The sequence below is a fragment of the Terrapene carolina genome, unplaced genomic scaffold, assembly GCF_002925995.2.
Source record: "Terrapene carolina triunguis isolate 2854851 unplaced genomic scaffold, T_m_triunguis-2.0 Scaffold242, whole genome shotgun sequence".
Taxonomy (NCBI): domain Eukaryota; kingdom Metazoa; phylum Chordata; order Testudines; family Emydidae; genus Terrapene; species Terrapene triunguis.
The window spans coordinates 7,683,109-7,699,316 of NW_020664593.1; the positions used below are offsets into that span (position 1 = coordinate 7,683,109).

General features: G+C 44.6%; 1 protein-coding gene across 2 annotated transcripts in view; it reads left to right on the forward strand.

Annotated features, from left to right (window-relative positions):
• The window catches only part of LSAMP (limbic system associated membrane protein), a 413,410-nt gene that overhangs the window by 262,507 nt on the left and 134,695 nt on the right, over positions 1-16,208 (forward strand). For both annotated transcript variants that reach the window (XM_024204213.3, XM_024204214.3), the window contains exon 3: positions 2,911-3,036. In XM_024204213.3, the coding sequence (XP_024059981.1) occupies positions 2,911-3,036 (126 nt within the window). The remainder of the gene's footprint in view (positions 1-2,910; positions 3,037-16,208) is intronic.

Genomic DNA, 16,208 nt, shown 5'->3' on the forward strand with positions numbered 1-16,208 from the left:
AGACCTCTATCATATCCAACCCCCATTTTCCAAGCTGAAAAGTCTGTCTTTTTAATCTCACCTCATATGGAAGCTGTTCCGTATCTCTAATCACTTTTGTTGCCCTTTTCTGAATCTTTTCCAATTACAATGTATCTTTTTTGAGATGGGGCGACCAGAACTGCACACAGTATTCAAGATGTGGACATATCATGGATTTATATAGCGGCATTATGATATTTTCAGTCTTATTATCTATTCCTTTCCTAATATTCTGTTGGTTTTCTTGACTGCTGTTGCACATTGATCGGATGTTTTCAGAAAGCTATTCACGACTCCAAGATCCTTCAGGAGTGGTAAAAGCTAATTTAGACCCTATCATTTTTATGTACAGTTGGGATTCTGTTTTCCAATGTACATTACTTTGCACTTATCAACATTGAATTTCATCTGCCATTTTGTTGCCCAGTCACCCAGCTAAGCTCTACTGGGAGTTGTACACACAGCAGCCCTGTGCAGAAGGAAGTCCTCTGTGCTCTCTTCACTTTTCATCTTGACTCTGAAACACTGGCCAGGAGTTTGGGGCCTAGAGAGAGAAGACAGTGGTAATTTTGGACAATCATGGATGTTAAGGACATTCCTAAGAATGTGGTGGAGCAGGTGGGCAGCCTTTCTTCCTCCCAGGCAATTTGTGTGGGCATCTCTGCCTCCAAAGGGCCGTCAACCAACTCAGCCAGGGGAAGGGAGCATCTGTCTGTTTACTCTGTGGTAAGCAAAGCAGAAAATGATCTTGTTTCATTTCCCCACTACACACACACACTCTAAAGCTGAGAATGAGAAGGGAGGGAAGAATAGTCTTTTTAGTGAGCTCCCCTGCATCCCCTGAGCATGAAGCATGGATGTGAGACAGGCGACTGGAACAATCTGTACTGCCTTAGAGGAAGACCTAGTGGCCTAACTTTCAGGTCACAAGTTCAAATCCTAGTGAAGTCAGCTCAACCCTTGGAATTCCCACAATAGACAAAATGCTACCTCTATGGAGGATTTTAAGGACCCTCAACGGAAAGTCTTGTACACTCTTCTGGATATTAAAGATCCCATGGCACTTTTTGAGAGACAAGTGTTTATTCCAGTGTCCTTAGCCAAAATTTCCTCTTTCTCCTTCTCCCCACAGTGTAGTGCATTGCCCTATGTGCTGCCCTTCATTCCAGATTGGGTGAATATTGGTTGTGAAGCCTATTGGGCTCTTTCTGGATGAAACCTGCAACAGAAATATTATCACCAGCTGCAACACTCCACAACAGAGTTTGCTTTAGATAGTTAAGAACTGGAGGAGCTAGTTATTTGTACTGGGTTAAAATCTGGCCACTTAGGTCACAAATGAAACCAGGTATGGCAAGTTGCAAGCTCAACCTCTGGTGAGCAATTGCTTACATTGCCAACAAAACAGTGCCTTGTTCAGCAGGATACCTTGTCTGTGCTCAGGAGATGTAATAATAGCTAATACATAGTCTTGGCCTGTGCCCAGTGTGAGTTAGGAAGTTTGCACAGTGCCTCTAGGCCTGGCTCTGCAGAAGCCAGCTAGATGGGCAATCAGAACTGTTGAAGGACCCAGCTGGGCTGTTTTGAATGTGGAAATGAGTTTGGAGCACTGTGACACTTGTGGCACCTACTTACACTGGTTTCCCCAATTCAGTCATGCAAGTTCTGTGAGTACCCATCCCTTACCGAACATAAAGCAACAGCAGCATGATAATAGCCTGTGATCAGGATGCTTGAAGCTTGCAGTGCACTGCAACACAATGTGATTGCCATAGGAAGATATTTGGAGCAGTGATATCCCCGGGAGATCATTCTTATAGCTGAGTAGTCAGAAAGCAGCTAACAGGAGGGTGCATTATTAAACATTCCCCTCCCCAGCCATCTTCCCTTACTCCCTTGTTTTTTTTGCTGGTTACTCTTCCAATTCTATATCTCCCTTCCATCCACCCAGTGTGTAAAAATTGCGCTCATTTGGCATACTTGCTGAATGCCACAGCCATGCAAGCTATGCTGCTTTATGGCTTACACCTGCTGTTTAACTCCCCAACAACACTATTTACATCACCACTGAATTTATCCCCTTGTCATTGAAGGAATTGTGTAAGACAATAGCCTTAGTTAAAGCAAACTGCTTCTTAAGGGCATCTGGCCCAGCTTGGCTCTTCTCAGTACTTTCTGGCTTTCCTCTGGCCTTCCCTATATCTCCATTCCACTTCCTTCTTCTCTCTGCCCAAGCCTCCTACACTACCATTCCCTGTATCCTTCCATGTCATTGCCTACCCCTGGACCTCTCTCCTCTCTCTGGTGCTCCAAGGAGCCAACCCTTCTTTCCTTCAAATCCCTTCTTTAAACACACCAACTCCAGGAAGCCCCCAAGTGATCACACACCTTCTGTAAGTGAGAAATGCTGGCATGCACATACCAAGTAAAAATTAAAAGGCCGGAGAGCCAGAGACTTTCCTTCTTGAGCAATTTCCTACCTTACAGTAACTCCATAATAAATATCCGTAAACTTACTGAGCACAATTCTGCTCCAGCGTCAATGGAGGCCTCACCTCCAGTAAGCAGCTGGGTTTTTTTTGTCAGTACCTCAAAGTGGTCGCTCAGGTCGGGCCTCTGTTGTCAGGTAGAAACATCCTCTGGGTCATCTAGAGCATTTTGTGCCTGAATTGTTTTGCTTCTCTATTTAGACTGCAAGCTTCTTGAGGCCAAGACTATAACTTCCTCTGTGTTGGGCTGTGGGGAGTTTAACAAATAGTAGTAGTAGTAGTAGTAGTAGTAATTAGTGCTGTCTGTGGGCGGATTCAGTGGGGCTGACTCTGGGTGAGTCAGGCTCATGGGGCCTCGGAACTCTGGGTAACCTGCTCCATCATTCTTTTGTCTTCACAGTTCCACCAAAGATCTCCAATATCTCCTCGGATGTCACTGTGAATGAGGGCAGCAACGTGACCCTGGTGTGCATGGCAAATGGACGCCCCGAGCCTGTCATCACCTGGAGACACCTCACCCCGACAGGTAAGTCACGCAGCATAGCTCTTCTGCATACACTGTGCTGGTGACCAGAGGCAGTTTCAATAGTGAGTCTGGCAGCTACAAAGAGGGGTAAGTCCATGTGATGAACAATGCCAAGGAACCCTTTAAATGCATGGAGGGTATTTTGTACATTAGGCTGTACAGGACATAATAATCAGTTTGTCTCAGGGAACCTTTTAAACGGTGTCCACTAGGAGCTGTATATGCTTGACCCTCTGTTTGCATCTTATCTGTTGTCTTCATCTAGCTGCTGTAATTTCTGGTGCCAGCAAGGCACACTGCAGGGGCAAAGGGACCACATCCACTAATTGCAGAGAGGGAGGGGGAAGATCTTACCCATCTAATAATAAGTCCAGTAGGATCCTTTGAAAACCACCAAATTGGCTTCCAATCCTTTTGCATCAAAGAGGAGGCATGTGGTGACATGAGTCATCACATGCTACTTTCAGCCTTTGTAGACAGTAGCTGCACCCCATTAAAGGATGGGATGGCAGAAGAGGAGGACCCAGTAGGGCACAGAGCAAGCAAGAAATCAGCCAGCTCTGTTCCATTATTAATTACTCCTTTGCTATTGCAGCAATTGGCAGCCTTGGAGAGCAAACATTCCTGTCATTAGCCCCACTGACCCCCTGGGGAAGACAGCTAGCGAAGCAGGGAGTCTCCTAACTATTCATCCCTTGAAGATTTATCAGAGGGAAGAGAACAGGACACATGTGCCTCTTCTTCGCCCCTCCCAATGCTTTTCTTTGAGGGGAGATGTTCTCCTCCCCTGCTCTCATTTATAGCTAGCTCCTGGTTCCATTCAAGTCAATGGGGAAAACTCCCAGGATCGGGCACTGAATATGGGATTTACAACAAGGTATTGTAATGTTTGTTTACTGAGGAAGGCTCCAAGCTGCTAGAGCAGAAACTTTCTTCAAGTGCAAGAGACTGTGAAACTAATCATTGTGCTAGTCAGCAACCAGAGAGGGAGAGAGTCAGGGAAGGAGGAAAAAGAGATGGAGAGAGAGAACTCGAGGGAATTAGAGATGGGACTCAATCCAAATGCTGCATCCAAACCCCTTCTCCCCCCTCCAAATTTGGGGGAGTTTAGGTTCTACTCCACATTTCCTGTCTTGCCCCCATGGGCCAAATCAAAATACTCCCACTCTAAACAGCTTTGGGATAGCTGAAATCCAGACCTTTATTTTGTGGTTTTGGCCCATCTCTAGCAGAAATGGAAGGAGGGAGAGAGGGAGAGAGAAAAAGGGGAAAAAAAACAAACAAACAAAAAAAAAAAAAAAACCCCACTGCCAGGAAGAGACGGCGGTGAGAACAGAGGGGCGGGGGGGGAGTGTGATTTCTTTATGGTGTCATCAATTGCCTGGTTCTTCTCTTCTGTTACTGTCAATATTGAGTGTGCATGTGCTACTGAGGTGTGTAGGAAAATGACCTGTTTTTTTTTTTCTTTTCTTTTCTTTAATTTGTGTATTTACAATCCGCTTACTCCCCAGGGGCAATTTTGCTATAAGATGCATTTCTTATTGAACCTTTGATCTCCTTACAGTATCAGAATTTCAGTCCTCACCTCTAATTCTTTCTCTTTGTATTCAAGTGGGAGACATTTCCTTGTCATGCACCGAGCGTTTTGTAGCATTGTTTCAGTTAATACATGGATATTAGTTTCCATGAAGATTTAATACAAGAGTTCGAGATTTGAGAGATGCCACCTATGTCAATGTTCAGATCCTACAGTAATAGTCATTTTTGATAAAGAGACTGTAGAGGGATAGTTGCTATATGCATGTGATCAATTGCAGAGCCATACAATAAACTGCACATGGCATGCCCCTTTGCCTGCCTCACCCGTACTTTGCCCACTGATTGATCCACATTGGGATTACTTCTAATATTCCAAGCCAGTTTTGGGGCTTTCAAGGAGTGGCCATTAGAACAACACCAAGGCTAGCCAGGAAAAGGACCCCCCCACACACATCTATTTTTTTTTTTTTTTTTTTTTTTAAACGAATGTGGAATTGCATCATTCTGAGATGCAGGAAGGGCAGTCCCTGTTGCCTGGACTCTCATCCAGGCCCTCATCACCTGTCTCAACTAGGGCAACTTCTTCCTCTACAGCCGAGACCAATCCCATCTTGCCGCACCTCTATCCATTCAGAGCACAGCCGCAGAGATTGTTTTCCTGGCTCATTGCTTGTCACCTCACCCCTCTTGGTGTCCCTCTACTGGCTCCCACTTCTCAACCACTTTAAACACGCAGGTTTTTCTTCACCTTTGAGATCATTCATGATCTATCCCCCCTCCTACCTATTCTCTTATGTGCTGTCCAGATGTTGACGCCTGCCTCCATTCTCCCAAAGGTGCCAGTATTCATGGCCCATTTGTTAAATTTTCCAGCGGGCAGCTTCATGCTTTCTCCCATGCTGCCCCCTCTGCATGGAAGGAGCTACCTGTAAACCGTCTGCAAAGCCACCTCCTTTGCCCTCCTTCAGATCCCTCCTTTAAACCTTTCCTCTGCCATAATACCTACAAAAAACCTCAGCAATGATTGGTCTGCTGAAACCACTGCTTGTCACACTGACCAGTATTGTCTCATTGGGTGTGTGGGGTTTTGTGTGTGATCTCCTATTAATATCCTTCTGTTGTCTTATAGTTAAATTGTAATTTCTTCAGGGCGAGGGTTCATCTTTAATGTATATGTTTTGTACAGCACCTAGCACAATAAGGCCCTGTTTGTATTGAGGAACCTAGGCTTCAATGCAAACATAATTTATCTTTAATAGATTTAGGGTTGTCAATTAATTATATTCCAGACCTATCCCACTTAGAAACAGGTGTCTTGTTCCACCAGAAAGGATCTGGGAATCTCCCAAGAGTACAATGCATTTGGTTCTAGTTGTGCTAGATCAAAGGGCATCTGGTCTTAAATCACCATGATATGACACATAACTTTAAGTGGTTTCCAAAATGGTTTAGGGTATGTGTGTTTCTCTTCCTCTGAGCCTTGTATAATTGGACCTACAAAAAAACCGTTGTGACATTGCACTCCATAATGTTTTATGGAAATATGCTTATGAGTGTGAATATAAGGTAACTGGAATATGCTTTCTGCAAAAGGTCTCTTGTAAGATATCATTACAAAGCTTATAATCTACTGAGTGTGGTCATCCTATTTGTATGAATGTATCATTCTTGTATCTGAAACTAGGAATATGAAGTATAACTCTGAGCTCGTATTGTAATTATGCAAAGTGTGGGCCATTAATGATGGCTTAGGATCTTGATGACTCCCATTGACTAGGACAATTTGTTGTGAATGGGTTTATTTACCTGCAAGCCTTCCTCTGTAAGTAATGTGGATAATGAAGAATGAGGTCTTACAGTGACATGTGACCATGTCACAGGATACTGGAATCCATCTTAAACTTGGTGCTTTTCCATTTAGAAGGAGGGGTGGGGACCAAAGAGACAAAAGGATTCCCACCTTGTGCCAAAGCTATAAAAGGGGGTGGAGCTGGACAAAGGGGGTCCCAGTCATGAGAGAGCCCCTGCTTTTCATCTAAGATGCCTGCTGGAATTAACAAGGACTGAACCGGGGAAAGGATTGGGCCCAGACTAGGAAGGAGTCTAGTCTGTGAAAGAAGCTTATTGGAACATCTCTGAGGGTGAGATTTAATCTGTAATCAGTTTCTTAATGTATTAGGTTTAGACTTGAGTGTTTTGTTTTATTTTGCTTGGTAATTTACTTTGTTCTGTCCGTTATTACTTGAAATCACTTAAATCTGACTTTTTTTATATTTAATAAAATCACTTTTGTTTATTATTGAACCCAGAGGAAGTGATTAATACCTGGGGGAGAAAACAGCTGTGCATATCTCTCTAGCCATGTTATAGAGGGCGGAAAATTTATGAGTTTACCCTGTATAAGCTTTATACAGAGTAAAAATGGATTTATTTGGGGTTTGGATCCCATTGGGAACTGGGTTTCTGAGTGCTGGAGATAGGTGACCTACTGATCAGTTTTTGGTTTAAAATCTACAGCTTTGGGGGCATAGACCAGACCTGGGTCTGTGTTGCAGCAGGCTTGCGTGTCTGGTTCAAGAAGGCAGGGTTCTGGAGTCCCAAGCTGGCAGGGAAAACTGGCTCAGAGGTAAATTCAGCACATCGGGTGACAGTCCCAAGGGGGTCTCTGTGACCGAACCACATCACATCTGTTATCAACCCTGGATGACTATCCCATGTTTCTTTCTATAACAAGGACTGTGAGGTAGGTTAGGGTCCTGGCAAGAAACCTGGCATGGCTTTGGATGCTAGGTGGGAGATGGGGGCCATGCTGGGCCTGCAGGAGGGTGGGATACTGAGGCTGGTGTAGGGGTCTGGTGCAGTGATAGTGGCTGGATGGTGGCCTTGCTTCCGGCTTTTGAGGGTTCTGAGCTGAGCTTCTGGGTGGGTGGTCAGTGGAGTGGGGGAGTCTCCCTTCTTCCCTCCTCTCCATGCACACAGTGTTCAACTCTGGGGTCGTGCAAGGGCTGCTTCCAGGCCAGTTCCACAACACTTTGGAATGATGATGTTCATTTCCCGCAGGAGTGCACCATGCAGAAGGTGAGACCTAGGAACAGCCTCTGGGCAGACCAGGGGTGAATCCCAGGCAGTAGAGGGCAAGAGAACCAGTTGCTGCTTTCTTCGCTGCCTGGGTTCCCCCAGGTCCCTAGCAATGGTGGGGGTTTGCTGCTTTCTCAGATGATTGTAGCTGACCCACTGGTTGAAAAGTCCTGATCTATTTTTCACATGGTCATGGCTGGGTCACCAGGCTGCCTGATGCATATCAGCATGCAGGCCTCCTGGTGACAGAAATGTTAGTATTAGCACATACAGAAATTTCAAAAAATAATCTAAATTAGTTTTCCTAGGAACCAAAGTGTCCTAATTTTAGGATCTTGTATCTCACAATATGCCAGACCTAGAAATCGGTTTTGGATAATCACTGGAAAGGCAGCTCTCCAGTGGGGTAATGCTCCTGTTTCTATCAATGGTAAGTCAGTCCTTAATACTGTCCCTAGGTATAAACCACTCAGACCAGTGAATGTTTCATTCTCTCCTTTCACTTTATCCATATTTCTCTGGCAGGTTCTTTTTTTTTTATTATTATTATTATTTATTATTATTTTTTCTTTCTAAATGGGGGGCCATCTGAGGCCAATAGGTTTGGAATATTAGACGCAGTCCTAGCGGAGAAGATAATTAGTGGGCCAATCGAAATGAGTGCTGTAGAACATGGCTGGATGGTGTAACACATGATTGCAGAGCAAAAGGAATTCATTCCCTAGTTATCATGCCTATGTATGAGGGGTAATGGACAGATAGAGATTTTAAAAAATCTCAGGGGACAGAATTACCTTTGTTTTGTATACTAACCGAAAGATGTGGCTGGCTTATTTCTCTCGGCTTTCTTTCATTCAGTTTATTCATTGCACACTTTTTGTCTAATCACCTAAGTTAGTACTGGAATTATTTCTTGCCAGCTGGAAAGTGGAAGAAAAGAAAACAAGTGATAGGAAAAGATGGACCACTGCTCATGCAGTGGTAGAAAGGGACGCTTCTCGTGATGCTTGGATTCCGTGGGGATGGACTCTCTAGAACTACCATGCATAGAAAGATAGATGGGTGCATGTGGGAAGAAAAATTCTTCATAAAAACATTTTATTCCTTGCCTTCCCTCCCCCTCCCATCCTTGGTGTGGAGAAAAATCAGACCTTTTTCTCACATCAGCTACAAGTTTCCAAGCCCAGAATCTGCCTGTAGGAAGCTCCCTTTCCTCACCCACGAGATTGCTAAATTGTGACTTGCTGTTGCCTGTATCATTTGAAGCAAGAGGAAAAGAATCCTTTAATAATTCAGATGGCAAATATCAATGCAAATCAGCTTTAATTCTTGGCGGTACTCTAGTAATGAAAACTGAAATGTCATTCCTTGGGATGTCATCAGCTCCCAATTCATTTCATTGCTTTCAGGGTGGCACAGAGATGGATTCTGAATGAGTAGTTTGTGACCCAGGGACCTCTTAATGCCAACTGGCAGAAAGCATTTGGGGGATGCCTAGGGTTTTACAGGGATCCCCTGGGTCAGGTATGCAGACCGTAGTTCACCAAAGGGTGGCATGTAAAGTTTCTACTAAGATCCAGTAGCTTTCTGGTCAACCTAATCATGAAACGTATGTAAGGATAATATTTGAGACGTTATGCATCTATACTAGAAATTATGTTCCTAAAGGCAGGTCACCAAGAGGTGATATGCTTCAAACAGGTTCCTTTTGGGTTGGGAGTAACAAACACTTATCTGCCTGTCTGGCCATTTGGGTATGGCATATTGTATACTCCACAGTGTATCCCTACTTGAATACTGAGCCACAGGCTAACCAAGAGACTGCAAAATCTACAAGAAAGGAGCATATAGGAAAAAACAAACAGAAGGAATCCTGTTTGAATAAAGACAGTGGATTGCTGGCATATATCTGGGAGTGCAGAGGTATCCGCTGGATCTTTCACTGAGGAGGCAAGCTGGCAGTGTGATTTGTCTCATGAGTGGAAAAGCACAGCCAAGCCTGGCTGGAAAATGCTGGAAGGACTTCGGGTGAGCATTGCTCTATAAAACATGAAGGTATCTAGTAAAGTACGTTTAGGTTATAGAATGCATGTTTTATGAATATATTTTATATCTAGTTATTTGTTAACAATATTACTACTTGCTATCACTTGAATCTCGGTACTTTGTTAAATAAACATATACTTGTTTTCACTATAAACATATCTAAGTGCTGAGAGACAAAGTGAGTGAAGTAATATCTTTTATTGGACCAACTTCTGTTGATGAGAGAGACAAGCTTTCAAGCCAAGTGGAGGTCTGGGAAAGGTCCTCAGAGTGTCACAGCTAAAGGTAAGGTGGAACAGATGTTTAGCATCAGCTGTTAGCACATATTCTAAGTACCATTCAAGGCATCTGATGAAGAGGGTTTTAGCCCATGAAAGCTTATGCCCAAATAAATTTGTTAGTCTCTAAGGTGCCACAAGGACTCCTCATTGTTTTTGCTGATACAGACTAAGATGGCTACCACTCTGAAACCTGTCACCATTCAAGGTAGAGTGGCCCGTTAACACCTTTACAGTCCTAGGACAAAAAGAGTGGGTTAGGGGGTAACAGATTGTTGTAGTAATCCATATATCCAGTATCTCTGTTCAGTCCATGAACTTTAGTGTCTAGCAGAATAATGAATTTAGGCTCCCACGCTTGTCTTTTGAAGGTATTGTGTAGGTTTCCTTTGAGGATGAGGACTGAGAGGTCAGCTATAGAGTGATCACTTTCAATAGTGTTCCCCCACAGGTGATTGGGTGCTTTTTGTCTTTATCATTTTCCTGTGACAGTTCATTTGAGAGCATAGTGATTAGCTGGTTTCAGCCACCTAGTAGTTGTTGGGGCATTTAGTGCATTGGATGAAGTAGATGTGTAGGATTCATAGATCCTGAAAGCTGGGTTGTGGGCAGCATCTAAGTGGTGGTTAGTTAAACAGAGTAGTGATTTTGAGGTGAAACTGGTAAGATGGGTGGTTCTGCTTCTTCGGAAGCAGTGTATCTGTGGAACAGTTTCTAGATGGTCCAGAAAGACCCTCAGAGAGCTTGGGGGTTGGAGTGTCTATCTCTTACCTGTAGAGAGACAGCAGGGCCTGCAAGGCCTAGTGGGGAGTGTTTGTGTTGGCCGTGGCCAGGGGAGTTGAGGACCAGCACAGACAAGGTCTTCTCATGCTAACGGCATGTGCTAGCGAGGGGCCTCAGAATCCTGGATACCCCAGAAAGTGTCACATAGGTGGAGAGAAAGTAACCACAGTTCCCCAGCAGAACCATTTTCCTCTTTATTCTTCAGGCTAGTGGATTGTAAAGCCAAAGCATCCTTGCTATCCAGTTATGGAGAGTCTAATAGTCATTGTCTATCAGTTGGAACTAATGGAGCTATTCCTTTAGCTTGGATGGCAAAGCTTCCACCTGGGAATTTTTGGGACCTAGGTTCTAATTCCATTACCACCTTCATCTTCCCTACCATTTTATTGATATCTCTCTTGCCCGGGGGTGTTAAGCCTGCTCTACAGTATATCACCTGGCATCTTGGCTTGTGAAGTTAACCCATGGTAATGTGATGGGAACTACCTGAATTGGACTTGTCAGGAAATTGTGCTTCATTTACCTAGAGTGGGGATAAGTATCTATGACTTGCTATATAGAGGGGATACATTTATCAATTGTCACTGCAGGAAATCTTTCACTGGAGATACCTTGGCTTTCATCTCCACAAGGGACAAAGTCCCAGCTGCTCTTCTCTGTGACACCGTTTGGGGAGATTAGTATGGGTTACGTTGCATGTTGTCATGCCCTTAACTCTTTTTTTTTTTTTTTTTTTTAAAGTACGCCTCTTTTCTCAGATGGCTTTGCATCTCATAACACCTGTTATCTTGCCACTACCCAGGCATGGCCAGTAATGCCAGGGCCTTCCTTATATCATCTGACACACTGCCATTCAGGTGTGCTAAGAAGAGGCTATAAGGCCTATATCAGACAGCACACCCAACCTTCGTTAGTGACACTAGATTACAGTCTATCCTCTCTGAAGCAGCTCCACTCAGATCATGACCTGTGATCCAACCTCTCTGTGCATGGTAAAGAAAATAACCCAGTAATGTAGTTACTGGCAGAATGCAAGTGGCACCTTCGTTTGAGAACACCCTGATTGTACTCTGTATTTTTCTGTACTTGGATTTGTTTGGGCTAATGAATCACTCCTTCCTTCCCCTCCCTACCCACTCTACTCCACCTCCTGAGCTGTTTAATTCCACCCTGATCCCCAGTCTCAGGGACTTTAAAAACTGAACATGGAAAAAGCTTTCTTATTACTATATAGAGCTATGCAATCTAAATTCCCCCTCCGTCTTATTCAAAGGTATATTAGATGCCTGGTTGATTTAAGAATATTTTCTTGGTGGTCTTGAGGACAGTAAAGCATTGTTTGCACTAGAAATATTTACCATTTCAAGAAGTGATTGTAACCCCTAGAAAGTAGGCTTAAGAATCGCTTCAGTCTGAATCGGTTTAATGTCAGCATGGAGGTGGGCTAGCTTAAATAGTTCAACTAGTCCTTCCACTGCTATCCCACAATGCATCAGTTGCCTTCTAAACTCTCCCAGAGTGTGCTGCTTCTTGGTGCTGAGGCTGGAACTCTGGTAGAGGTACCTGTAGGGCACTGCAGCTTCATATGGTTTTAAGCAGCACTGGTATGGCAATGGGGCAAATCCTGCATCGATCCTTAAACCCGTTCAGCATGAAAGACTTCTGCCAAACCTGTTCATTTGCAAACAGCTCAGTTCTGTGGGTATGTCTGCACTGCAGAGCTTATGATGACATAGCTATGTCTCCGAGCTATGCCGGCATAGCTGCGTAGGCAGAATGCAACCAATACCAACAGAGGGGGTTTTCCTGACAGTGTAGGAATACCACCTCCTCAAATGCCAGTAACTATGTCAACACAAGCCCTCTTCTATCAGTATAGCTGCATCTACGTGGGTTTTTTTTTGTTGGCCTAGCTATGTCCATCAGGGTATAGTTTTTTCACACCCCTTACCAATGTAGCTATGCCTATGTAACTTTTAAGTGTAGACTAAACCTAAAATGTAGTCAGAGTGTATGATCTCCTGCCTAGTTCTCCATTAAATCTCCAACTATCTTCATTCCCTGTCCACTCTTCATGACCACCATATGGATTGGTGATAAGACTCTGAAAAGACCACCACAACTCCTCTCCGATCTCTATGATCACCAGGCTGTATCTAAAATTAGGCGATATGGCTCAAATCAGGAGCTAGGATACTCAGGTGATGTGTGGTATAAGAACGTGAATAGAACAGAATAGAAGCAAAATTATTGCAAAACCCACTTCCATTTAGTGGTAGAAACAAAGAGGAATGAGAAGGCCTATTAAATACAGTGGACTGATTCTCTCCACACAGGGCATGAGCAAATCTCATTGAATCTTAAAGCAGTCACTCATACCCTACAATGTTTTGAGAGGGCAGGAGGTAGCTCTGTGTCCCAGCACTATATGTAATAGGGAAGGAGTATTATATAATACTTTTCCTGTAACTTGTAAGTGGACTGTGGAACTCACTGCCACAAGAAATCACTGAAGCCCCAAGCACTAATCAGGATTCAGAAAGGGATTGGACATTTCTATGGATAATAAGACTATCCAGAGTTATAATTTATGATAAAAGTATTGGAAGGGATATTAAGCTTAATGCTTCAGTGCTTAACTGTTGGAGATTGGGATAATTCCTAATGTGGAAGGCACAGTATCCAACATTCCAGCTGTTCCGGATATGTGAAGTGTGTACAGGTCCCTTTTTAACACAACTCCTAATAGCAAAGAACCAGGGAGTTCTGGGAAGGAGCAAGATTGAAGGTGGCTGCCTGGCCCATGTAGGTCTGTCTCAAGCACTTGTCTAGCATTTTCCCCCTGTTGTTGTTTACATCTAGAGACTCATCAATGTGCTAGGTGCTGCACATGACACCCAAAGGAAGAACCATGGGCTGCCACAAGAAGATAACCAGAAAACCCCCAGCATGGGCCATCAAAAGCCATAAACACTAGGTGATCGTGAGTGAAAAGAGGATTTTCTGCTTATCTAAATCCATTAGGATTTAGTCTCTGTCTCTGGTACATTCTCAAAACCTCAGGAGCAAAATCTTGAGGAGGAAACTTATTTGTTTCCTGGAGTTTTGTTTCTTGTTGTTGCTGTACCAGCTCCTCTAGTTCTCCACTCCACCTCCCTTCCTTGCCTTTGCACAAACAGGGATTTTAGAACTTAATATTGGACTGACCCCCAATTTTTAGGAGGCTTGGGGGAGTACTGATCATTTTAACCCTCTTTTTTTTTCCCTACTTCCTCCAACTAGGATTATGGCCTCTTCTTCACAGAGCCTCCTTCTCCCCCCCCCACCTGGCGTTCTGTAGTCACTATTGGTTTGTTTTTAGGGTTCTTGTGAAATTTCTTTGGCCTGTCTTCATTTTCCCCAACACCGTAAAAATGGACACTGGCTCACAGAGAGGCTGGGATACAAGCCAAAGTCTGAAGTGTTCCAAGGATTCTCAGAAGGCATCAAAAGCTGTCAGCCTCTTTATTCTCTTCCCAGTCTCCCAACCTCCATCCCCTTTTTTACTTCTAAGAATTCTCTCCTTTTCCTGCATTGCCCAGGAGCAGGAAAATACCATCACCCTTTCTCCTCTGTCTGTGTTAACTAAAACCTGAAACCTTGCTCTCTCCAAGCACACAGAAGAGGACTTTGATTTCTTCCATCCATGCCCAGACACACACATGCTGCTCACAGATCACCCTTGTTGTAGCCATGCCCCATCCGGTCCCACTGCTTGGACCGATGTTCCAGTGCAAACACTGCTGATGCATGAAACATGTATCTTCTTAGCAGCTTTGATTTCTCTCTTCTGCCTTAGTGGCAGAGAGGGAGTGGGGCTTTCTTGGCAGTGCAAGTCTTCTGGCTGTTAGGGTGATACAGGAAATAGGCCACTTTCTTCTCTGCTTCAACTCTATCCTGGGGAGTGAGTTACAGCCAGGGTGAGTTTGCCCATCAGCTTCTGGTTAATCATGTTGCCATTCAATAGCTCTGATTTTGCTTGCATTTGCTGAGGAGCTGTGGTGTCTTTACTTAGTGGTCTATCCATTCTCTGCTGACCTGTGTGAGGGTCCTTTTATGTGAGACCTTAAAAATGAAGCTGCTTTGTGCATATTTGAAAAGGACCATGGGATATTTAATAGGAGTAATGTTTCCCCTAGGTTCTCTGGCCATAATGTCCCACCTTTAGCACTGTTGTGCGGTCTGCTGCCCTCCACCCTCAGAGGTGGCTGCAGTCCAGTAGTAATGCGACTATTTTGTAGAGCAGTTTGGGATGAAAAGGGCTATAGAACTGTAGGCTGATCTTGAACATCACTTGAGCTTTTTCTAGTCACTAGTTTATGAAGATCCCAGAACAATCAAGCAGAGGGTGAAAGAGAGAGAGAGATCATAATTGTCAACGACAGAGAAAGGAAATACCACACCACAGCTTAGTGGGATCCCAGCGACCGCTTAATGCACCGCACCTCACCGCATTCTCCTCAGTTCCCACCCTCGCACACCCATTGGCATCAGTGGATTTGCATTGGGATAACTAAGAGGATAATTGCCTGTCACCGTGCCTCACATTGCCCCACTCTTTTTGGTAACCTAGAGAGGCCTGTCTGGTTTTCATCTGCCTGCCCCTGTGCAGGCTCCTGCACACCAAATGGGACTCCTGGAGGTTGAGAACTCCTGTATTAAACAGAGTGATCAGTTAATCCACAGAGAGTTGCTTGGGGATGATATAACCAATGATAATACACTGGCTAGGTGAATGTAATTTGTCTCCCTCTAGTGACCAACCTCAGCGACTATATCAGCCTGTGATGTACTCACAGTAAAAGGAGCTACTCCTTTAACTCAAGTGGCAGTCAGGGCCGGCTCCAGGCACCAAGCAGCCCAAGCTGGTGCTTGGGGCGGCACCTGGAGGGGGGCGGCGGCGCGGCGCTCTGGCCGCCGGGGGGGGGGGAGAGCCGAGCCCCCGCCGGGGCTCGCTGCCCTCCCCCCGGGGCTCCGGCCGCCCCCCCCGCCTGGGGCGGCGAAAAAGCCAGAGCCGGCCCTGGTGGCAGTGCCTGTGTTTTTAGGGCTGAAGGTCCTGAGTTCAGTCTTCTCAGTACCTGGATGTTACAATCCCCACTGGTGACGGCATGTTTATGGCCTGGGCTCATTATTCAGGTTTTTAAACGCTCTTGTTCTTGCGACTCCTGAGATGCGAAGATGTGATGGGTGCATTAAGGAGAGAAAATTCATGACCCTCAGTGTTTAACATTTTCAGCATAAGCACATTTCAGAGTTCTCCCTTAAAAAGAAAATGGAAAGGTGCAATTTTTTTTCTAGAGCGCATATATGTACATTCATTTCCTTGCAGCAAGCAGCCTGCTCCCTCTCTCATGGCAGCAGGGAGGGGAAAATGAGCCTCAGTAATAAGAAGGAAAAGTTAGGAGTTTC